Source organism: Phaseolus vulgaris, chromosome 10 (assembly GCF_051622355.1).
Source record: "Phaseolus vulgaris cultivar YP4 chromosome 10, ASM5162235v1, whole genome shotgun sequence".
Taxonomy (NCBI): domain Eukaryota; kingdom Viridiplantae; phylum Streptophyta; class Magnoliopsida; order Fabales; family Fabaceae; genus Phaseolus; species Phaseolus vulgaris.
The window spans coordinates 14183658-14209890 of record NC_143507.1 but is presented as its reverse complement, the minus strand read 5'-3'; the positions used below and the strand labels follow the sequence as shown (position 1 = coordinate 14209890).

General features: G+C 36.0%; 1 protein-coding gene and 1 pseudogene across 5 annotated transcripts; one reads left to right on the top strand and one right to left on the bottom strand.

The window, feature by feature from the left end:
* The first annotated feature begins 788 nt into the window (after window positions 1-788).
* On the top strand, window positions 789-3933 carry LOC137818334 (putative disease resistance RPP13-like protein 1; annotated as a pseudogene).
* A 1053-nt stretch (window positions 3934-4986) lies between these two features.
* Window positions 4987-20668, bottom strand: LOC137818335 (BRISC complex subunit Abro1-like protein). 5 transcript variants are annotated; one of them, XM_068621685.1, is made up of 3 exons: window positions 19592-20668; window positions 12580-12675; window positions 4987-5460 (listed from the first exon to the last, which is right to left on the bottom strand). In XM_068621685.1, exons 1-2 carry the CDS (start codon window positions 20468-20470, stop codon window positions 12622-12624), a joined length of 933 nt encoding a protein of 310 aa, XP_068477786.1. In that variant the 5' UTR covers window positions 20471-20668; the 3' UTR covers window positions 4987-5460; window positions 12580-12621. The 5 variants fall into 5 exon arrangements, with proteins under 5 accessions (XP_068477786.1, XP_068477785.1, XP_068477784.1 ...); XM_068621684.1 differs by having other exon boundaries at window positions 4987-5385; window positions 19592-20648; XM_068621683.1 differs by having other exon boundaries at window positions 4987-5382; window positions 19592-20648.
* Window positions 20669-26233: the final 5565 nt, after the last annotated feature.

Genomic DNA, 26233 nt, shown 5'->3' with positions numbered 1-26233 from the left:
CCTAAAACACATGGGCTTAGGTTTAAAAAGAAAACACTTACTTGGCTTAGACCCCATATGCACTAAGCGCACCCCTAGGCCCACAACTACCCTTTGCTAGCTGCCTAGGCTTTACGTATGAAGGATTACCTTAATTATACCAAAACGGGCTTACTCATACAACCGGGGCCCAATCAAATGGCCCGTCATACTGGCCCAATAATTGAGCTAACCTGCCTGTTCCATGCAGCGATGTCCAACCACTGAACGTTGAGCTCTGAGCACTTTGGTCCAGTACAAACCCTAAACCCACTTTAAGGCTATATCATGAAACAAGAATAAAATTAGTGTTAGTTAATATTAATGGATAACAAAATGACATCATTTCTAGAAACTAATGGTTCCAATGCACATCATAAACGAAAGGCATTTTCCTTGAAGGAGGAGAGTAATACTATGCATTAAGAGAGATACTTGGCTGTGACAGGTTAAATTTTTGCCTCATTGTTTTTTGTGAAACAATTCTTATTTAATGAATACAGCAACACGTTTCAAATAATGTGTCGTCACCAACTTGCTGCTTGCTCACAACAACTGCAGTTTTATTAGATTTCAAAGGGTAGCTAGCACTAACATATGCACTCCAATTTTTTTTTCTCATACCATTGCAGGGTTTTTCATTCCTAAAAACAAATTGACTCTGTTTCGTAATATTTTCATGGACACTAAAAAACAAAACAAAAATGTGTAGCTCATACACTTTAATTAAAAAACGACACCCACCACCACTAAACTTTTCAGGTTATCTTCAATCTCTACCATCGAATTTTTAACTAAAATATTATATATCTAACTGAAATTTCTTTAGTTTCTGAACCAAACCAATTCCTTTCCTCCCCTTTCTGATGATCACTTGTTAGTTCTTGAGATCATGGCCTTAGCTGTGGTAGGCGGTGCTCTCCTTTCTGCTTTCTTTGACGTTCTTTTCGACAGGCTAGCTTCCCCTAAGCTTGTCAACTTCATCCGTGGAAAGAAGCCTAACAAGTTGCTTCAAAAGATGAAGAGCCATCTGCTAGTGGTTAGAGTTGTGCTTGCTGATGCTGACAAGAAACAAATCACAGACTTCAATGTCAAAGAGTGGCTCGATCTTCTCAATGATGTTGTGTACGAGGTTGACGACTTACTTGATGAAGTGTCTACTAGAGCTGCTACTCAAAAGGAGGTAAGCAATTCCTTTTCTCACCTTTTCAACAGGAAGAAAATTGCTAGTATTAGTAAGTTGAAAGACATAGTTGAAAGATTAGATGACATTTTAAAACAAAAGGAGAGTCTAGATTTGAAGGAGAATCCAGTGGAGAGAAACCAACCATGGAAAGCTCAGCCAACATCTCTGGAAGATGGATATGGTATATATGGTAGGGATAAAGACAAGGAGGTCATATTGAAGATGGTGTTAGAGGATAGAGCTGATGGTGAACAGGTGTCTGTGATTCCTACTGTAGGCATGGGTGGGGTTGGGAAAACCAGTTTGGCAAGATCTGTTTACAACGATCACAAGTTGAAGGAGATATTTAATTTGAAGGCATAGGTTTGTGTTTCTGATACATTTGATATTGTGAAGGTCACAAAAACTATGATAGAGGAAGTCACCAAGATGTCTTGTAATTTGAATGATCTTAACTCACTTCAACTTGAGTTGATGGACAAGATCAGAAATAAAAAATTCTTAATTATCCTGGATGATGTTTGGATCGAGGATTATGATAGCTGGAGTAGTCTTACAAGTATGTGGGATGAGGGGAAGTAAAGTGCTCATGACAACCCGCAATGAAAGTGTAGCGGTTGTAGTTCCTTTTCATTCTCTTAATATATATCATCTAAACAAATTGTCAAACGAAGATTGCTGGTTGGTGTTTGCAAACCATGCATTTCCTCTCTCAGAAGGCCGTGAGAATAGAGGAACTCTAGAAAAGATTGGAAAGGAGATTGTTAAAAAGTGTAATGGATTGTCTTTAGCTGCACAGTCACTTGGAGGAATGTTGAGAAGAAAGCACGCTGTTAGGGATTGGAATAATATACTTGAAAGTGACATTTGGGAACTTCCTAAAAGTCAGTGTAAAATTATTCCAGCACTCAGAATTAGTTACAATTATCTCCCTCCACACTTAAAACGGTGCTTTGTTTATTGTTCACTGTACCCCAAGGATTATGAATTTTAAAAAGATAAACTGATCCTGTTGTGGATGGCTGAAGATCTTGTAAAAACACCAAAACAAAGGAAAAAAAGGAAAGACTTGGTGACGAGTATTTTGACGATTTGGTTTCCAGACCCTTTTTTCAATTTTCAAGTCAGCAGACTTGGGGTAATTATTTTGTAATGCATGACCTGATGCCTGATCTAGCAACATTCCTTGGCGGGGAATTCTATTTTAGAGAAGATGAACTTGGAAAAGAAACCAAAATTGATAGAAAGACTCGTCATTTGTCTTTTACAAGATTCAGTGATCCAATTTCCAATTTCAGATATTGAAGTTTTCAAAACACTAAAATTTCCAAGAACTTTCTTGCTGATCAATTGTAAAATTTCTCCATTCAACAACGAGCAGGCAGCACATAATATAGTGTCGATGCTTAAGTATTTGAGAGTTTGTTTTATCATTTGTGACTTCCAATCTCCGCCTGCTCTGCCTGATTCAATTGGTGAATTGATCCATTTGCGTTATTTAAATCTCTCTCATACAAGTACAGCAACACTGTCGGAGTCATTGTGTAATCTGTACAACCTACAGACTTTGAAATTGAGTTGGTGCTTAAATCTGACTAAGTTGCCTAGTGCCATGCAAAATCTTGCAAACTTGCGTCATCTTGAAATTTTTAAGACTTCCATAAAAGAGATGCCTAAAAGAATGGGGAAACTGAATCAAATACAGAAGTTGGATTTATATATTGTGGGCAAGCATAAAGAGAATAGCATCAAAGAACTGGGAGGACTTCCAAATCCCCATGGTTGGTTTTGTATTAAGAAATTAGAGAATGTTACTAATGGTGAAGAAGAACTAGAAGCCAGGATAATGGATAAGAAGCACATTGATGGTATATCCTTGGAATGGTGTGTAGGTAACGACAATAGCATCAACTCCCAAATTTAATTAGATGTACTCAGCAACTTACAACCTCACCAGCACCTGAAAGGGCTGTCAATAAGTGGTTATAAAGGAACTGGATTTCCAGAATGGGTAGGAAACTTTTCCTCCCATAATATAACAAATCTGTGTCTAGAAGATTGTAACTGTTTCAAGCTTCCTTCACTTGGGCAACTACCATTTCAAACATGAATTCTGTGAAGACTATTGATGCAGGCATTTTTATAAGAAGGATAACATGCGTTGTTGGGAGGTGTGGAGTTCCTTCGATTCAGAAGCTTTTCCTGTACTTAGGAGTCTTAATATAGTTGATTGCCCCAAACTAAAGGGAGACTTGCCTAATCACCTTCCTGCTCTGCTAACACTCAGGATTACAAATTGTGAGCTTCTTGTCTCTTCCGTCCAAGGGCTCCTACCCTTCAAACATTAGAGATACACAAAAGCAACAAAGTAACGTTTCTTGAGTTTCCTCTTTTGGTGGAACGTATAGAAGGAGGTCCAATGGTGGAGTCAATGATGGAGACCATCGCTAACATCCAACCTACTTGCCGTCAATCTTTAACATTAAAGGATTGTTCGTCAGCCATATCTTTTCCAACTGAAATTCCCGAACGCAAACGCACTTGCATACTCTTTAGCTGCTAGCCATTTCAAATGGAAGAGCACTTGAAACAAGCATAGAATGAAGGCACTAAGTCATCAAGTCTGGATAGATAATAGCTATGAAATTGACAGGAATCTCCTATTCTTATTAGAAGTTTTATTTTTCTATGAATATTGACACCGGAAGAGATTAAATTTTCATGTTTCACTTTGTTGTTGTACTTCAAGATCGGATATCTCTTTCTGTTTATGAGATCCCTTCAAAACAAACTAACTAACTAACTCTTTATTGAAATAATTTAACTTAATTTAATTATTACATCAAGAAATCAGTATGACTTTTGAGTTTATCCAAGGTAAAGCATATAATATTTGGTCTAATTAATCAAACCAAAATAATTAATTAGTTCAATTTTATTTAATCAGAACCTTCACCAAAATTTCTTATAGAAAGTCCACACTTCCTTTGATACAATAGATTTATTAAGAGCATACATATTTACATGTCGGGATGGTAGAGGTGATAACAATTGGTCCTGCGACAGATATTTGTAATGCATCTCGTAGTGTTATCAAGCAATTTTCAGTTAATTTTTCAAAAACATAAATAAACTCGATTATAAGTCTATAATCAAAATTCATAAATAGTAGTTCTCCCTTTTTCAACTTGCTCGAGCATAATTTTTTATTAACTGTAAATACATAACCATTTGTCTTGCATAAATAAAAATTATTTCGAAATTTTCCTATTATCAGTTAGATCACTCGATCAAATAATTTATCAGTATAAAATTGATTTATAAATATAATTTAGGAAACAAAATCCAACCAAATACAAACACAAAAAATCATACAATTAGTTTAGCATTTTAAGCTGATGCAAGTCTTAACTAATATTGATTGGGGATGCACCAAACACTTATTTCACCCATCTTAATAATGAAATGAAGTTGGTAAAAATATTTGAATTCCAAAAATAGGACAAATGGGCATCAAAAGTCCCGAAAGGAATTTTGATTCAACTTCCTATACCGAGAATGGGCTTTCCGTATCCGAAATATAAAGAATATATTCAGAAAAACTCATTCTAAGATGAATGTGGAGTGACAACTTATAAAGCGCAGAAAGAAACATCCAATTAATAAAGTGAAGAACTAACAATTGATGTAGACAATCTACCGAAACAACAATAGGACATATCTTCATGAGGAAAATATCGCCACTCCACTAACCGATGGAAATTATTAACCGCTGGAAAAGATGCTTTTCAAAGGTATGCATTTCACAAACGTCTTGTACAAGGAGTAGAATACTAAGTTTGCAACTATTAACAATATCGCCTCATTTCTCTCTTGTAAAACCTTCTGAACACGACATGAGACAACAACTAAAGCTTAAAAGGTAGCGAAGAGAAAAATATCTAATTGTTTTTGTATGGAGAAGGTTCACATCATTCAAAACTGCTCTGCACAATTACTACCTTCTTCAGCTTGAAGAGTCATCAAAAAAAGTACATTACATCATCTACAATATCTGGACAGCATATACCACATGATCACCAAAAGGTCCCTACAGCAAAGTCATTTTTAAAGTGACTAGAAGAAACTGTTGATCCAGATCAGGCACAGAACGCTGAAATGTCCATAGCTAATCTTCTCTGCTGTGCCACAAATGATACAAGCTTGTTATCATCGATGATTGACCAAATGAAGTTTAAAATTTATTTTCTCTAACCCTAGCATTGAGAACATGAAGCTACTTAATACACAGTGAGAGATTATTGCAGGACATAAAAATGATTTTACAAAGTTTTCTATGGTCATTGTTTTACAGAAACATACGATTGTCATGCTTTAATAGTTTATGATCAGCTCTTCATACACAGAAGCCTGGTGAGCTATGCAATAAAGTCTCCCTGTTGTTTCATGCTGTTATAGAGATCACCACTAGAATAAGCCCACTAAAACTGGACACTTAGATTGCAAAAGTACGATACTGAATTATTCTCAATATCAATAGCATTAGTTTATTTTCCAATAAAATAAAACCACATGTTTTACCATTATAATGATATTATTAGGTAAGTGTTCCAATATAAATTGACAGTAAAAACAAAAAAGGGGGCTGAGAGATGATGATGATGATGAAACAAAAGTACCATCGTACCAAGTTTAAACCTCCCCTATATTGGGCATCTATCAACTAAAGAACAAAAAAGATCTCTTTCACACAGGAAAGCTAGAAGTAGCAGAAAAGGTCTTCAAAGAGAAGGTTTGTCCAAATACCCATTAAGTTTGAACATGAACAGCATACCCAAAAATACAGTAACAGAACATCAAGACATGGTACCATACTCATGTTTCCGGTGCGAAACTAAAATGAGCAAAATTTAGATTCTCAATTAATGATTCAACCACACTTCCTAAATTGAGAAGAGAAATGTCAATAACAATCTCATGAACACTTTCTATTATTGGTTAAATTTTATTGAAAATAAAAAATTTGTAAGTCTCACTTCTTGATTATCCGAGTCTCTCTCTTGATTAGGTTTAATAATTGCCCACAGCATTTTCAGAAAGGGACACATGGAACACGGGATATAAGCACAAGCCAGGAGGAAATAAAAGCTTGTAAGCCACTTGACCAACCGTGCCCATGATCCCAAGAGGACCATAATACTTGGGAGCTTGCTTGGGGCAAATTTTACAATTAAGGGTCTGTTGCTTATTGGCTCTCAGCTTGAGAAATACTCATTCTTCGATATTGAAAATCTTCTCGACCCTTTTATTGTCAGCCATATAGCAAATGTTGATTTAATTGTTTGAGAGTTATCTCCATTGAGTAGTTCACACGGTATTTCATGATGCATGGCTTCCACCCTTGTTTCTTCCAAAAGAAATCACGTAATAATTGAGGGAGGCCTTCCATAATCTACCTCAAATGGTGTTCTCGACTCTTTTGTCAGCCATATAGCAAATGTTGATTTAATTGTTTGAGAGTTTTGTCTCCATTGAGTAGTTCACTATGTATTTCATGATGTATGGCTTCCACCCTTGTTTCTTCTGGAAGAAATCACGTAATAATTGACGGAGGCCTTCCATAGTCTACCTCAAATGGTGTAAAACTCGTGGACGCATGGAAATTAGTATTGTACCAATACTTTACAAAATGGACCCACAACACCCGTGACTTTTGCTAATAAAAAATAAATCATCTAAAAAAGGTCCCCAAGTTCACCTCAATTTTTGGCCATTTGACTAAGGGTGATATTTTGTACTCATCTTCAATTGAATACCTTGCAACTCAAAAAATTCTTTAAGAAAGTCGCTCACTAAAATTGGGTCTCAATAGAAAATGGGATACCATGTAGTCAAACACTCTCCTTCACAGACACCTAAGCTTAAGTTTTTGTTGTATATTGGTGTTTGAGGGCAATGAAATAGTTGTACTTGTTGAGAAGTAGAACACCATTTTCATGATAAGTAGGAACCGACAAATTAGGTCCATAAGCACCTATAGCCAATGTAGTCAAAAACACGAGTTTACTCGCATACTCACACGAGTCAGCGAGTTTGGAAGGCCAGCCGAGGTGACTCAGCCAGCAGATCAAAATCGGAGAGGATCGGATGGAGTCGTCGCGCGGACCAATGGATCGGAGACAGAGGTTGTCAATCCTGGATCATGACTCCTGCGCAGCCCTTTTTGGCCAAGAAAAATGGAACTTGGTTGCTCTAGCATAGAGAATGAGGTTTTGCACCGGCGGCTTCGATGGTCTTGTGCAGTGGCGGCGGCGGTGGCACGCTCTAGTGAGGCTGTGACCATGGCGGAAAATGAAGAGATTAAAGGGGATGACGTTCGGTGGAAATGAAGAGTTGCTGCCCAAAATAAACCCTAAAACCTAATTCAAACATTTAGGCCTTGGCCCAATTTTAATATCCTGTCTATTGCAACCCTAATTCAAATTAAGTCATTGGATAAGTATTTTGTAGTAGCAAGAGTAAGTGAGCAATACTATTAATTTAAAATCCTAAATTTATTTGGGCATTATTTGTCCCATTTAAAATACTATAAGTTCCCAATAATTTTAATTGACATCATACTTTTCTTTAATTTATCTATAAGTATATATTGTAACACTATAAATATATATTATAACACTATTAGTAACTCTTACGAGTCGAATTACGACTCTCAAGTTATGATCTTTTATCTCCTCTCCAATTCTCTTACGAGTTACGAGTTTGACTACATTGCCTATAGCAACAATCATATCTTGAAAATTCAACAATCATAAGGTTGAATGACAAACCTACTTAGTACCTAAATCTAACAATATATTGACGACTGATGCCTTTAAATTTTGGTCACATGCTTCTTTGATATTAGTTTGCCTTAGTTTTTCTTTTGTTCTCTTCTCTATTGCAGCATCTGAATTTCTATAAAACATATCCATTTCTCCTTTTTTTTCCACCACTATTTCCCCCTTATCATTACCAGTTGTGGAAATTTCAACTTCATCTTCACTATCATTATTATCATAAGTCGCACTATATACAGGATTGATGGAAGAGATGACTACTTTTTCTTTAAATAATGGTATAATTACCTTATTCGTCCCTACATTTAGGGTCAATATTTAATTTAGTATAGTGATATTTTAAAAAACCAATTTGGTCCTTATGTTTTTTAAAATGTATACAAATTCGTCCTTTCCGTTAAGTCTCATCTTACGACGTCAAGTGTTGTTTATGTGGTAGAGAGAGGTGCTTATTTGGCATGGAGAGATGGGATTTGAGTTTTAAAAAAGGACGTACAGAGAGAAGGTACTCTAAACTGGGTGAGCTTGATGTCTCTCTGGCGAGGTTGGAGACCTTCTGGCGGAGGTCGTCGCCGCCGCCGACAGGGAGAGCAGAAGCGAGGAGTGCGACATCTAAGCATACAATCTAGATTCTGCTAACGATACCCTTCGAAGCATTCGGGAAAAGGAGCCTCTATCAAACTCAGCCTCTACTGTGTCGTAATCGTCATCTTCCTCAACCCCGCAAGCATCACATTCACACACTTCCTCCCCATCGTAATTGCTTTGAGTTTGATCAGTAACTGCAACCTCCCCTTCACCGCGCTGTTTCCCCTCCCACACGGACTTCACGTGCAAAATCTTCAAAACCCAATTTCTGCGTTTTGATATGTCACCCTCGTCGTCATCTCTAACGGCCTTCGCTTTGGCGTTATCCGCCAAAACGGCATTGTCGAGGGCGAGCTCTTCGTGCTTGCTGTTATTCCCCCGAGGCCAGAGAGATTCCAAAGGGTACCGAAAGGTAAACCTCGAAAACAGCAACCTTTGCTGCGAATACCACAGCCAATTGCTTTTTCCAGTAAAGCTTTGGCCGAGACTTCTCTAACAAAGTCAATTTACAAAAAGGAACTAATGGCTTTGGTATTAGCCATTCAGCATTGGAGACCATACCTGTTGGGACGAAAGTTCACAGTCTAACCTAACCAAAAGAGTTTGAGGTACCTCCTAGAACAAAGAATTACGACCCAGAACCAACAAAATTGGCTAGCCAAACTTTTAGGGTATGACTTTGAGCATCCAATAGGTTGGCAGACGCTCTGTCACGAAGATTGGAGGAAAAGGAAGAAAGAGTGGTGGAAATCAATGTTTTGTCCATACCCTATTGGAGGGATATTGAATTAGTGAAAGAAAATAAGCAGGACCTGATATTGAAAAAGATCATGGAGGAGTTAAAAAGCAATCCTAAGGCACACGGGAATTATACCCTGGAAAGTGGGAGACTGACATTATAAGGGGCGACTGGTGTTATCAGCGTCCTCGAGTTGGATTCCTACGTCACTACACGGGTACCAAACTACGCCTTTGGGTGGACACTCAAGAATCTTTCATGCGTACAAAAGAATAGGATAGTCGTTGTATTGGATGAGCATGAAGAAGGTTGTCACTGACTATGTCCATGCATGTACGGTGTGCCAGCAAAATAAATATCAAGCTTGTTCGCCACAACAACTGCTTCAGCCACTACCGATTCCGAACGCGGTTTGGGAGGAGCTGAGCATGGATTTCATTATCGGGCTTTCGAAATCATGTGGGAAGGACGCAATTTTGGTGGTTGTAGATCGCCTAAGTATGGTCATTTTATTGCTCTTAAACACCCATATTCGACTAAAACGATCGTAGAGGTACCTGTGAAGGAGATAGTGAGACTGCATGGTATTCCAACGTCTATCGTTAGTAACAGAGATTCAACATTTCTAAGCCTGTTTTGGAAATAATTATTTAAGTTAAAAGGAACGACGTTGAAGATGAGCACGGCATATCACCCCAAAACAGACGGTCAAACAAATGTTTTGAATAGAACGCTAGAAACATATTTACGGTGTTTTAGTTCAAAACAACCGAAGATATGGGCGACTTTCCTTCCTTGGGCAGAGTACTGGTACAACACTAGCTATCATTGGGCAACGAAATGTACACCATTTGACGTAGTGTATGGACGACCACCTCCATCGTTGGCAAGTTTTGTTCCAGGAGAGACTATGGTAGAAAAGTAGGAGCAAGATTTAATGAACCGGGATGAAACCCTAGCACAGCTTAAATTTCAGGGCGCAGGATCAAATGTCCAATTTCGCCAACCGCCACAGAACACCATCTTGAATTAAAGTGGGGGATATGGTATATTTAAAAATTAGGCCACATCGGCAACTATCGATGCCTAACCGACTGCATCCGAAGTTGGTTGTCAAGTACTATGGTCCTTTCCTGGTTGTAGCAGTGGTTGTTCAATGGCCTTTAAACTTCAGCTACCAGACACGACTCGAATACACCCAATGTTCCATGTGTCTCAACTCAAGCTGGCGGTGGGGCTGCACGAAGTTCAACCCAAGTTGCCTAAAGAGTTACAAGGACCGGCGGGAAATTGTTATCGAACAGAGATCTTGGATAGACACAATAACAAAGACTTGTGGGAAAACTCATCTATTTATCACACATTAGGCTAGACATAGCCTATGCATTTAGTATGGTTAGCCACTTCATGCATGATCCAAGAGAAAGACACTTGCACGCAATAAATAGAATTATTCAGTACTTAAAAGCCTCTTTGGGAAATGATTGCTATTCAAAAAAACGGAAAAACTTATCCATGAAAGTATATACTGATGTTGACTATACAGAATCAATTGTTGATAGGAGATCCACCACAAGCTATTGCATGTTCTTGGGTGGAAATATAGTGACATGGAGGAGCAAGAAACAAAATGTAGTTGCAAGATCAAGTGCAGAGGCAAAATTTAGAGTCATGGCTCAAGGGGTTTGTGAACTATTATAGATAAAGGTCATACTCGATGACCTCAACAAAATATGAAGATCCTATGGGTTTGGCGTGTGATAATAAGTCCACCATTAGTATTGCACACAATCCAGTTCAACATGACCGAACAAAGGACGTAGAGATAGACCAACATTTCTTTAAGGAGAAGTTGGATAATGGTCTTATAGTCACCGAGTACATCCCTTCAAAACTCCAATTGGCGGATATGTTCACTAAAGGACTTCCCACAAAACAGTTCAAAGATCTTACTTGCAAGCCCTAATAGATCTACATTCACCAGCTTGAGAAAGTGTTGCGTAATTAGGAGATAATTATTCCATAAGTAGTGCAGATTCTGTTTTCTATTTTGTATAACTTTAATTACTTATTATTTCTTGCTTTAATTACTTATTATTTATTTCCTTAATTAAGTTGTAAATACTCTATAAATTTAGACTGTAATCTCATTTGTAAATAAATTCATAAATATATTCAATCTTCTTCTTTCAACTGGGCCTGTTACCAATCTAAGGAAAAATACTAGTCTTCGGACCTAAAGGTTTATTTTGGCTGGCTAACAATGTCCCCATGCCCTATGATTTTTAATTTAGTTATGTCCCCATGTCCAATCTTCATAGGTCACAAATGAACCAAGTTATATGGAAGATCGTTATACTTGGTCTCTGAAACACAACTTTGAATATTATACACAAGAGAGTTCTTGTATTGATAATTTGAAACAAAAGATTTAATGAGTAAAGGCAAATGAAATAATAAAAAGTGCAAACTTATGAAGCATAGAGATGGACACTGTCTATAAACCCAATATAACACAAAATGACAATTGACAATAGATTTCATAATATAAGGACAAAAGGTATAAGCATATATATACATTAAAAAATTATTATTATTATTATAAAAGTGTGCATGTTTTAGTGTCTACGTACAAAAGCATAAATTCGACATACAAATATTGAGATATATTTCACAGGCACTAAAACATTTAAACCATATAAGTGTTAAATATCATAATTAATATTTTCATATTCAAGGATTGTTGTGCTAGGAGATGTCAAAGTTTGTATTAAGTAACAAGCTTTAGAGTATGAGTGATCATATATGTCCAACATAGGAGGGTTTATTTCCTTGAAGTGAGACTTTAATAGCTGAATAAGAACCTAAAACATGAACAGTTTCAAAGGCGAAGTTCACACACCAATAAATTTCATGAAATTGCATATTATATAAGTTGAAATCTAAAGTATATATTTTATGTAAAGCTTTAGATGTTTAGCAGAAAGGTCCTGGATATATGGAAGTGGAACTTATATGCAGTTTCACTTGTGCAAACTGGAAAACATTCTTAGGAACGAGGCCTACTACAGCAAATCTAGTATAAATAGAGTGATAAACCACTTGCAGAATATAACAGCTCTGCTGTATTTTCCTTTGGTAGATGGAATTACTTATTTAGTTCAACAAGATTGCTTAAAATCAAAATTCAGCTAAAACGGAATTCTTACCTGAACAAAAAAAGAAGGGGTCACCATATTTGACACAAGTAGTTATTCTGCAGCAGATCTAAAAATTTTGTGTTTTAACTTCCTATTATGATTTTCCTGTTCAAAGTTGATAAAAGAAAAATCAAGCATGAGTTGACTTAATAAAATTCAATAATTTTCTATCAGGCAGACAGGTACAGAAACAAATATATTACTATTTTTCAATCCTCACAGCAACCAAACTAATTTAGTCTAAATCCTTTCCACTTCATGCAGGTTTTCAAGCTGTGCATTAATCTTGAAAAGTGTTTCTCATTGAGACGACTAATGAATGTAAATATTGATTGATCATTGCATGTCAAATTGGCAAATATATATCAAACATAAAGGAAACGTGTAGGAACTAGGCAATAGAACAGCTAATGTAAACTGTCAGGAAAAGAAATTGACAAGATTAAAATGGTGGGAAAATACAAAAAACTAAAAATAAAACTACAATGATGAAAGGGGAGAAATGAAGGGAAATAAAGGGAAAGAAACACAATCAACACAAATAACCAAAAAAAACAAATGCACGCAATCCAGTAAAAGATATCTTGGAAAGAAAAGTATAATGACCACAAAACAAGTTGTAGGGAAATAAAATGAAAAGATGGAAGATACAAATCAGATCAGAAGAGAAGTCCTCAAAAACAAAATGCTTGGAATAAAAGGCAAACAAACTAATGGGAGATAATGAATTAGCAGGAAAATTAAAAACTGAAAGGGTAGGGTAAAGTAAACAAAATGCAGAAAAAAAAGAAGTTCAAAATAGAAGAGTAATGCGTGAAGAAATATATCAATCATCAAAATGCAGAAAAGTAACAAAATTTTAAAAATAGGTTAAAAGCATTGAGCAAAAATACAAACAATAAGTCTAAACATTAAGCCAGATGTGTTACTGAAACCTGAAAGACAAAGATACACAAAAGAATTCCAGGAATGATTATAACCACAAATGTAAATCACACGGTATCTGCAAGTCAAATAAAGGACAAAAAAATAATGGGTGCTAGACATGAAAGTAAACAGCAGGAAATAAAAACTTGGTAGTCACATGCAAACAACAGCGCAAAGAGGCCACCCCCAAAACCGCTATAGTGGCAGAATGATATCACGATGACTGATATTTTGATCCCTAAGTAGATTTGTATAGCATGATGAATATAATATACATGATTAAAAATAAAGAAAACGCCTAAATTAAGGTGGCATAAGTTTCAGATCAGGTTGGTTGGTTGCATAGAACCGCTGGATGTGTCACTGGAAGCCACATAGGAAACACCGAGTGAAATAGAGAGACAAAGCATGAGAGGGAAGGGCTGATTTCATAGAGGGGAGTGAAAGTTATTGGTCATAGGTTAAAACAGAAAGTTAACCTTTTATCCTTAATGAGAAAAACAAAAACATAAGTGATCCCATTTCCCAGCTTGGAATTGAGTCCCTTAGGTTAATCCTAAATTGCATCAGACCTCCCTTAAACTGTGCAATCTTTCGCAATTTGTCCATGCAACATGGCCCACGATGCACGATGGCCACAGACTTCAGGCATGGGGAAGCTGCTATTCCACTGGCACGAACATGTCCTACTGATTACTCTAATTAAAATAACTCAACAAAATAGTTCTACAAGACCCCAAAACTACATCCAAAACATCTCAATTCCCATCAATGCATCAGGCCATGGCAGCAAGCCACATCAGTTTCAATCAATCAGCGTCAACCCCTAAATTAAAACCTCAAAAACTTCACTTAACACACTAGTTGACAAAAACACATTCCTAAGCAAAAGCAATAATACTTCTAGTCAATTAACATTCCCCACATTTAACCAACCATAACATTATGATATTCATCATCATGGCATCTAACAAACAAACATTCAACATTAACAGCAACCACTATGACATTCTAATCGCAATCATCACATGATAAATATAGTTGTCCAACATTGACAACAACAACAATTAGTATCTCAATCATTCCAAAGATGGACTTTTATATTTAGTAGTGCACTAGTACAAAACTGCAAATAACGACTTTGATTAACGACAGTTTTAGGCTTCTAATCATAAAAGAAAACACAATGGCATTTTCATAATAAAAACCAACTTTTGACGACAGTTGACATGAGGACCAGCATTGACAACGGTTGCATGGAAAAACCGTCGTTAAAAATCAAAGAAACGGCATTAAAAATTGAATTTAAGAAAACGACGACGGTTAATATATGGAATCGTCATCATATACCTTGTTTAAGGCATTGTTTCTTCTTCTTCTTCTTCTCCTCTTTTCTCCAACATCGTCTTCTTTGTTATCTAGCCCCTACATTGTTCACCGCACTTACCTCCATCCTCGATCAAGGTACTGAAGCGCCCCACCGCACAGCATTGAAGCCACCCCTAGTTTCAGCCCACTAAAGCTCTCCAAACTACCGCACCAAAGGGCCTCCACACTGCACTGGAAGTTCCCACACCACATCACACCATAAAGTTCACTCAGCACCGTGAAGTCCATCGAACCACAAAGTCCATCCCGCCACCCCACGCCTTCGAGGTTAGTTTTTTAAAATTTCTATTTTGTATTTATAATTCGTTAATAATTATTAATTTTTAAATTATATAGTATTTAGTGTATTTTTAGGATTATATTGTTTTTGTTAATTTAGCAACACTTTTTGTCGACCGTGTTAGTATTGAGTCTAGGGGTGTTCAATCTCCGACAAATATTATTAGACGCTTTGAAGTTCGTGTTTTAGGCATTATTATGTCCAATTTTTGTTATACTTTTCATTGAGATCCTTAGTTTCACGTTTGAGATTTAATACATTAACTTGTGTAGTACTCTAATTTTAAAAGTGTTTCTAGATCTTTATAAACTTTATATAAAAGCTAATGGAGGGTGTACAAACAATAATTGTATTGAATTTTGAATTGTCCGTTTGGACAATTGGGAAGAGTAATCAGTTTTTAAGAGATGATTAGTGCATAACTTATAATCGAATTTCATATATTTTACTACTTAAATTTGGATCATTGCATTTTGTGTTGATCTTCTAGTACATATTTGATTGTGAAGATTTTGGCCGCCACTTTCATTGTCACCGAAGACCAATGCGAAATATTGCTGAAATTTTGTAGAATTGTTTATGTACTACTCAATTATTATAAAATTGAATCTTCTGGAATGGGATAGGGTGATACCTTTAATTAAAAAACTGAGATTTAAATGTATTGTACAAAACATAATTCCAGTAATGTACGTATAAAACATTTAAATGGATCGGAGTTGGATTAATTCTCCATGTGTAAGTGACGCATACAAGAGAGGTTACACGCATACAAGTGAGGTGTGGAAGAATTTATACAGTTTGCACAATGTAATGTCGATAGTAATCACAACGGAGTAAAATTGAGGTGTCCTTGTGTGAATTATTTAAATAGGAGAACATCAAATTGAATGTTTCCGAAATTAGAGAACATCTTTTATACGATGGATTTCTCATATATTATATAACACGGACGTGACATGGTGAATTGTTACACTTACCAAGTGTGCGTTGAACTGAGGAGTTTGTTGATTGGACAATGAACGACAAATTAGAGAACATGATTCACGATGTTGGAGCAGAATCCTTTGTTGAAGTGGTGTTTGAAAATATATCTACTAACTTCACACAATTATCAATAATGTTAAGGTTGATGAATTTGAAGGCAAGAAAATGGATGAACAAAGAAAAACTTCACAGAATTGCTTCAGTTGTTGAAGGAAATGCTTCCAGAAGAGAATACACTACCTAATCAAAATTATGAGACAAAGAAGATACTTTGTCCATTGGGTATGGAATATAAAAAGATACTTACGTTCTAATGATTATATTTTATGTAAAAAAGAGTTTGAAGAGTTAAGATGTCCCAAGTGTAGCTTATCACATTATGAGGCTAAAGATGGTCAACAGAGAATAATAATATAGTCGCAAAGGATGGTCCTCCTGCAATAGTATCTTACAATTATTCCAAGCCTAAAGCGTATGTTTGTGAATCTAAATGACGTTAAAAGCCTGAGATGGCACGCAGATGATAGGAAATGTGATGGACTACTTCGTCATCCAGTTGATTCTTTCTAATAGAAGAAAAAGGAATTTAATTTCCTATGTTTGGAAATGAATCAAGGAATTTAAGACTTGGATTGGCTAGTGATGGAATAAATCCTTTTCGAAATTCAAGTAGCAATCATAATTAAAGGTCTGTTTTGCTGGTCATTTATAACTTACCTCAAGGTATGTGCATGAAGCGCAAATAAATGATGTTATTTATAATGATCTCTAGTTCAAAACAATCAGGAAAGGACATAGGTGTTTATCTTAGTCCATTGATTAAAGATTTGAAATTATTATGGGATGAAGGGGTTAAAGTGTTTGATGGGTTTGGTAATGAATCATTCTAGATTCATACAATGTTATTTGGTACTATCAATGACTTCCCTGCATATGAAAATTTGTCACGTTATAGTGTGAAAGGTTATAGAGCATGTCCGGTTTGTGAAGAAAACACATAATATGAACAATTGAAACCTGACCATCGTAGATTTCTAAATCAATGTCACTCATATAAAAGCCTTTAATGGACACCAAGAACATAACAATTGTCTCATTCCATTAACTAACACATTTATGTGAGGTAAAAAATGTTAAAGTGGTTTTTGCTAAAATAAAGAAGCAAATCGTGACTGAAATATGGAAGAAATTAATTTTGTTTATCTTCCGTATTTTTGTAAGTTAGATGTGAGTCACTATACAAATGTAATGCACGCAAAAAGAATGTGTGTGATAACTTAATTGGAACACTTCTCAACATTAAAGGCAAGACGAAGGACAGTGTGAATGCTCATTTGAATTTGACTGAGATGATTGACACCGCAAGAAGTTGCTAAACGTACATGTTTACATGCATCATGTTACACTCTATCAGAGTAGGAGAGAACAAGTTTTTGTGAATGTCTTAAAGGTGTTAAGGTACAACAAGGCTACTCTTCAAATATCAAGAGTCTTGTATTTATGTATGATTTGAGACTAATTGGCTTAAGGTCTCATGATTTTCATGTTCTAATGCAACAATTACTACATGTGGCTACTCGTAGAATCTTACCAAAGAATGTTAGTCATACCATCACTTGATTGTGTTCCTTTTTCAATTCTATATGTAGTAGAACTATTGAAGTGTATAGGGGAAACAGTGGGCCAATGACGTCTAGTGTGGTTAGCAATGCGAGAATGGAGACTGCTTCCTCCGGCAAAGAGTTTCGGCCAAGAGAAGGATCAAGGAACAAGGGTTCCAGGACACTCCCTTATCCGGAGTATGTGAGACGAAGGGAAGAAGGAAGATGCTTCCACTGTGGAGGGGCGTACAGTCCAGGACATCGCTGTCCAGAGAAGAATTTGAGGGTAATTATATGTGCAGAGGATGAGGGAGGCCCAACAAAGGAGAATCAGGGGTTGTTGTAGCAGATGGAGGACAATGTAGATGAGGAAGAAGAGGAGAAGAAGCATCCATCTCACAGATCTTAATAAAGTGGAATGAGGGGGGTAGGGACACGACGACATGGGAGGATGTGAAAACCATTTAGGAACAGTTTCCAGAATTTAACCTTGAGGACAAGGTTGTTTTGTCCGAAGGGAGTAATGTTAGGACACAAAATAAGAATAAAATTTGGAAGGTATATTATAGAAAAAATAAAAAATAAAGGCGGTTAGTAGTGGTTAGTAGTAGTTAGTAGCGATTAGTGGTGGTTAGTAGTAGTTAATAGCGGTTAGTGGTCTTTAAATAAAGACCAACCGGTTTAGTGAATGGTATGTTTTTGTGTATTCAGTTTGATAGACATGGAAATCCTGTGTAAAAGGAATAATATTTTCCTTTGTGGGCATTCGGAATGTAAAGTGCAGAATTATTAATACAGAAAATTATTCAGTAGATTTTGGTGTTCTTGACCTATTTTTGGGTGTCATTTTCTTGGTTCCTAACAGATGCTAACGGTGAACGGAGATAGCGAAAAAGGAAAGAATGAGGCTGGTTGAGGCGGCGCGCAGTTCTAATGACGGCGTGCGGCGACGGCAGTGATGTTGTGTGTGAGTGAGGAACCCTAACAATAGCTGACCTAAAATGAATTGGGCCACATAATACCTGGCCCAATTGAAATATTAACAATAATCCATACAGTTGACAGCATGACTTATGGTATGCTAAAACAAAAACTGCAATGCAACAACAAAAATCTAAGAAGAATTGGGTCATACCATACTTGGTCCAAATAAAATGTTAAAATGTTAACCTAATAACAGCAACCAACCAATTGTTGTGACTAAACCTAATAACTGCAAAAAAAACCCTAAATTAAATTGAGTCGTGTCATACCCAACCCAATTAAAATATTATAAGTTAACCTAGTAATATTCTATACACAACATAGCAACCTAGTAATATTCTAAACATAATATTATTATTAGTTATGGTTCCGCAATGCTTCCGACATAACCCGTTATGGTATCTGTTATAACTTTATAAAGGATTTTTAGAGTCTCCAATAATTTCCATTATCCAATATTGATAACACTGGTTAAGACCGTCGTCATTTCGTTCTTTTTAACGACGGTTTCAGGCACATTATAATTGGGTCCCTAGGATCTCCATCAATACCCAGACAGGCACATTATAAGTTTATAAAAGTGCGTTTGGACTTTAGTTAGGAAATTAAGTTCGGCTGAACTCAACCGCAATTGAATTAAAAAGCAACTCAGTTTAGCATTTAACTCAAGGTAAATTTTACTTCTAACTACATCTGAAAAAAAAGCTATCAAACATATTGGCATAGTGTACAATGGAAACTGAAAGTGGGTCTGGTGTTCCAATTGAAATCAAAACACAAGCACAGTTAACAATTGATTGACAATGCAAACTTAATTAGATGCATGAAAACTAAAGTCTAATAGTAATGTCACCTGCTGAAGAACCATAGCAGAACTCTCGTCCACCAAGCTGGTCAAATTCTGAATCTTAACAAGCATTTTCTGATACAACTCCTCCAAACCCTCGGTGTAGCTCCTAGCATCAGACCCAACCATTCTGCTCAACCTCCCAACCTCAAACCCCTCGGCACACCCGTCGAGCTCCCTCTGGTCCTTGGCGGCCTGCTTCATCCCTGCCAGCCTCTCGTCGCCACCGTCATCCATCGGGGAGCCGCGGGGTCCGCAGTCGAGCGCGGGGAGCCGCGAGTTGGGGCTGAAAGCGCCGTAGTGGCCGCGGAAGGCAGGGCCAATGTTGATGACGTCGAGGGAGCGGGGCTCGAAGCACTGGGGCCCAGTGCAGAACTGGAATGCGCGGTACTCGTGCGTGTGCACGAACGAGGAGGGCGCGTGGTCGAAGGGAGGGGAAGCTAGGAGGAGGAAGACGCAGGGAGGGAATAGAGAAGGTTGTTCAGGGGAATTTGAGTTTAGGTTTGGGTTTGAGTTATCAATTGAGGAAGAGAATTGAGAGAGAGAGGAGAGGGAGGAGGTGACGGAGAACTCGCGCATGGAGGGGCGGAGGGCGGAGCGGCGGCGGGCGGAGAACCAGCCAAGAAGGGAGGAGTGGGGGAGGACGGCGGAGGGGAGGACGGCGCCGGAGGAGTCGTGGAAGGAGGGGGAGCAGAGGAAGCCAGTGACGGTGGCGAGGAGGGTGGGGGCGGCGGAGGAAGAGTCGTCGGAGAGTGTGATGGGAAGGTGGGTGATGTGGCCGAAGAGGAGGCCGTGGATGGCGGAGGGGGAAGTGGAGAAGCGCTGGATGAGGGATGCGAGTGTGGGGCCGGAAATCGCGATCTTCTGCAATGGTGGATCGTCCATGGCGGCGCTGAGAGAGAGATTGGTGCGAACAAGGGATCTTTATTCACAGTAGAGAGTTTGAGTCTGTTTTACTTTACCAGTACAGATTCAAGAAACGGTGATACGAAGACACTTTCTGGTGATTCTTTTTTTATGCTATATTGTATTCACAATTTAATCTGTTAATTGAAATTCTTACAAAAATGTCACAATAGTTTCGTAAATCTTATATTTCGTTAACTGTTTTAAACATTTAATGAAATAATTTAAAATATAATCATTTTGTATTGGTAAATTATAATTCTATCACAAATTATTGTTCATATAATTTATAAAATAATTACTATATAAATCAACAACTTACTGAATGTAATGATTTGGAATTAGATAATCGTATGAAATTATTTTACACTAAAAATAAGTATTATATATTTCAATAATTAAATTATTTTATCGTTCTCATTTCTCTCACACGGTCACGCAGTTCTCATCTTATCATTTTCTCTCTCCACTCTCTCTGCATTTATTCTTTTTCTGATTTCTTCTCTCGAAGCAATCACTCTTTTAGTTTTCTTTTTCTTTTTCTAGTTTCTCCTCTCAAAAAGCAATCGCTTTTTTAGGTTTTACCCTATAATTTCTACTAATGTTTTTATTACAAATGGCTTTATCGTATCACCCTATAATTTCTACTAATGTTTTTGTTACAAATGGCTCTATAGTATCTTCAACCACATTGAGAGAAGATATTTGCCTTATTTTTTACAATTGAAAAAGCAACACTACATCTTTTATCAAAGTATGTTACATAGTTTTTAGGTTTAAGTTCAAAGGCCTATCAAAGGCTAAGTTTATGCTGATTTCATGGTAGAGCTCTCCTTGGCAGATGCACATCAAGAAGAATCCAACTTCCGATGGGTGTTCTCTGTAGATGGGTCCTCTAACCAACAAGGCAGTAGAGCGGGTGTCATTCTGGAAGGGTTGAACGAGTTATTGATCGAGCAGGCCCTACCGTTCGCCAAAAACACAAAGCAATTTAGTTTAGAATGAAATTCCTTAAAGAAAACTTGATTTCAGAACTTAGTTTGCCAAAAACACAAAGCAATTTAGCACAGCACCAGAAAAACAATTAGTTGTTTCACAGAAACAATCGGTTGTTTATACCAGTTAAAATATACAAACTGAAATTAAAGAGTTTAAGGGATAGAGAGATTGCACACACAGTTTATACTGGTTCACTCTTAAACCAAGAGCTACATCCAGTCTTCCTAGAAACCACTGGGGGAATCCACTAAGCAATCAAACCTAGATTACTTACACACACCATCAAAGAAGTGACTTTGATCCCCTCAAGACACACACTTCCTTTGGCTCAACACATACACCACCAAGAATGTTGATCTTGACAACCTCAAGAGCACACAACACTTCTTGGCCCATCACACCAGAGTTTACACAAAATACAGAAGGATTACACTTGTTACCGAATGATCTTAAATCAATACAAGATGAAAATCATATTCCACTCTCTCTTGATCAAAGCAATCTTTAACTCTTCAAAAGCAAAATCAGTGAAAAACTCAAATCTGTTTTTCTATGATTAAATCTCAGTTCTTGTTTGTTACAAAAGCTGAACAAACTCTTTATAGCTTTAAAAGATTGGTCAAAACATTTAAAACACGAGCTCATTCAGTTATAAAATCATTTAAAGTTCAGTCAAAGCACAAAACAGTTTTCTGTTATGGTTTGAAAACAATCAATCGGTTGTTTTGGTTTGACAACAAGTCAACCACCAAAAACAATTTTCAACCTTTCTCAAAACACCTAAGTATTAAACAATCGATTGTTTCGACAAAACAACAAGTTGTTTTTCACTTAGTTTGGAAAACACTTTCAATTCAAAAGGTTTGAGAATACTTAAGCTTTGGATTCAATCAAGAGTGGATTTACACAGATAATCTACCCCAGATCCTATTCTAAAACACCTCAGCAACAACAAGCACATCAGGCCTTCCATCAAACTCAAAGAATTTGGATTCTTCAAAGCTTGAACACACTTGATTCAACACTTTTAACCTAAGTGTGTGTTTTAGGGCACACAGTGTTTAAGTTGCATGCATAATGAAAGATGACGTTGCACCATGAGTTAGAGTGCCCTCGTAGACAAAATGTTCCATGTTATTGAAGCCTAAGAGAGTGCCTAGTTGGCAGGTGGATTTTTCTGTTATTAGTTTATGCTCTCATTAAGAGATAAGATTATTTTCTGTTGTAGCACATTGAGTGAAGGTGCTCGTAAGCAGAATGTGTTTCTGTTACGTATGCTTTCGGTTGAGATTAGATTTTCATGAGAGAAAGTTGTTATAAGAGATAAACTATAAAAAAAGGGCTTGGACCTCAGGTAAAGGTACGTTATTTCTGAGATTGAAACTAAATACTTCTTTGTTTTTAGTAAGCTCTTACTGACTTGATCATCGAAGTGTGATCAACAGGTAGGACTCCCTCTATTTCAACGAGTCACGTTTAGTACAACAAGACGTAGGACAAATTCAAGAAGAAATAGACGGAGCTAGAACTTGTCACCAGAGACTGGTGAGAAAGTCAACCAATGAGAACATAACTTAATCTATTAAATTTAACTTTCTTTATCTCATTAAAAATCAACTTTTGCTTAATTTTTTAAAATGAAATGAATATGATAGTAAAATCTTTGATTGCCAGAATTTGTGAATGGACATTTGTTCCCCATTAATAATAGGATTGTTGTCTATTACGGGTAAATTACTATTAATTGTTGGGAAAACCTAAAAGTTCAATAATTAATTAATTAAATTTAAATTTAAATTTAAATAATAATATTGCTTAAAATGTGATTCGTCTGCAAAAATTCATATTGAGAGTTTATAAAATTGATTACCAAATTTTGAATTTTCTCTTTTTTAGTTTCTCTTTTTACATATTTTTTTATAACATGCACTTTTCATATATAACTCACCTTACACACTAAATCATTATCACGGTTCGTAATTACAAATTTTAAAATAAAGAGAGATTTATTTAAGTAAATATATAGTGATATAATATACAACAATCTCTTCAGCTTTCCCATAAATTGTGTAGAATATTTTAAATAAAATATTGCCTTATTCAGCTTTTGTTTTGATAGTGAAGGCATAATACTTCTGTGGAGGTAAATGATATTTCTTTTCAACGTTGTCAAAGAATTTAATGCCATACATTGCTCACCATTATAGGATTATTGTTTATTAAGTGTAAAAGACTATTAATTGTCAGAAAAACCTAAAAGTTCAATAATAAATTAATTAAGTTAAAATTTAAATAATAATATTGGTTAAAATGTGAATCATGTGAAAATTTTGTATTGAGAGTATACCAATTTTTTTTTTAGTTTTTCTCTTTACTCCTTCTTTTACATATTTTTTTAACATGCATTTTTCATTCATAAACCACCTTACACACTAAATCATTATCACAGTTCATAATTATAAAATTATTAAAATAAAAGAGAAAAAAATGTTGAAGCCTAAACCCTAAACCTTAAGCATTGTTTTTCCCTAATAAATCCAGCGTTGCTATTATAATCTCCTAATAAATCTAGCCTTGCTATTATAATTATAGCTTTTATACTATTGCTTTTCATATTGTGTTGATCACCACTAGTTAAATTACCTCAGAATATGATGGAATAATAGAAGATACAGGATTTCAGAAGTGCATATTCTCAGTCAAAACACATAGGTTAAAAAATCATAATTAATTTGTAATCTAATGACATATCTTTGACTAGGAATACACAAAAGAATGAGCAGCAATCAACTCCAGAAAAACCAGAAATTGGTAATATTAACCGTAACCATTTTCATCATGTTTATTAATTTTTGTATTTGTAAATTCCTATTATGTAAAACTAGAAATTAACAGGAAAACCAAAACTTCTCAGCATGGTTAATGAAACTCAAGAAATTGAACCTCAATAAGAAAATTCTGCATTGGAAGTTGAGAAGGTTTCCCTTGCTTCTTCTGATCAGGAAAAGAGAAGGTATCAACAATTAAATCACGTAGCATATTTCTTAATTCTAAGAGTTCTAACACAATCCAATGAGTCACCCTAGAGAAAAAAAGATGGTAGATGACCATATTTGTTGATAGAGGCAGACCACTATTTTGGGGACAAACCCCAAAATGATGAGCATTGGAGTTCACTCTAAATCTTCAATTCCAGCCAGAGACGCTTGGAAATACCAAAAGTAGGCCAAAGAGTTGGTCAAATGTCAATTCCAAATAAATGCCCACACAATGTTGTGACCTTCTTTATCTACTCGTTGTCTTCAAGTGCCTTCTCTGTTTTAATACACACAAATTAATATTGGTAAACTTCCAGAAGCACATATGCATTATATGTATGTATGAATAATCATTTCCAAAAACTGGTTAGATAAAACTCATGAATTTTATTGTATTATGTATATTAACAGTATTCATGCAAACTTTGCATTGTGTTTCTAGCATTCATCCCATGTTAATAAAAATAAGGCAATATTTAATTGGTAGCAACAAAGAATTCATAGATGAAGTTTGGGAGTCATATAGCCAAAACATAATTGGTGTCATTGGTAAACAACAGTGAAAAAAAGAGAGGAAAACTTGAAGCTCTTAAATGAAGTGTCTATTGTAGCTTTATAATATAACTGGCAAAGTAAGCAGATAGTAAGCAAACCTTATTATTAGCTGAAGTCATACCAAAACCTTAAGTGTACTTAGTAACAACTATATGTCCCTATCTTCATGTGAAATAATGTCTTTTCCTTCATCTTCTTTTACACTAGAAAAGAAGCTGAGTTGACTAATGTCAGTTCACATAATTATTATGTGTAAATTCTGCAATGATATCCCATCTCTTTTTGTCACAATAATAACATGAACAATTCTAGTACATAATAATTTGCAGACCTTTTGCATGATACTACAACTAGATATATGAAGACTAATTTATCCCCTACTTCTAGATCAAAATTGCAACTAAAAATTATGAATATTATATTAACACAGAATGACATTTCTAGTGGGAAGATTTTAATCATTTTAATACAAATTATTATCAGTTGGGTTGTTGAATAAGCACTATGCAATTCAACACTCACCTACCACAAAACTAACAGATTCAACATTCATGGAAGGTACAAGTGCTTCTTGATCCTGGTTGATAATACAAGCTCCAATTTTTAAAAGTAAGAAAACTAAAAAATGTCAGAGTTCGATCAAGCTTGGAAGGCCTGTTGTAACAATGTTGTTAAACTTTGTTCCAAAATTCATAAGAAAAATTGAAATACATGGACATAACTCCCTATGTTTGTTCCAAAATTGTTAAATTTTTTTTATCTATTACAATAACTGTAGTTAATGTTGAATTGGAATCTCGTGTGCCAAAATGATCTTTATTCTTAATTTTCCAGCAGCTCCAATTTATAGGGAAAAGAAAAAAAGGAAAGGTACAGGGAAAGTATTTTACAGGATTATGAACTGCTTGCTTCCTAGACAACTTTCATGACAAAAACTATGTCAGTTTTAGTGGTAACATGGGTGATTCTGAAGAGCCCCTTCAACTGTTGAAGCCCTATCACAATGGTTGCTCCTGTCACAAATCCAACTATTGCAGCATGGGATAGGAAATCCATAAGGAACCCCTCAAAAATGTTAATTGTCAAAGCCAACGAAAAATCACTCTCAATAATAAACAAATAAATCCAATCACCCATTTTGTTAGTTGCT

Excerpts from the sequence above, each read along its gene's own strand:
- LOC137818335 (XM_068621685.1), bottom strand. The coding sequence starts at position 20,470 with ATGGACGATCCACCATTGCAGAAGATCGCGATTTCCGGCCCCACACTC. Across the intron at positions 12,676-19,591 it reads CTGCTATGGTTCTTCAGCAG|GAAAATCATAATAGGAAGTT; the intron begins GTGACATTACTA and ends AACTTTGAACAG.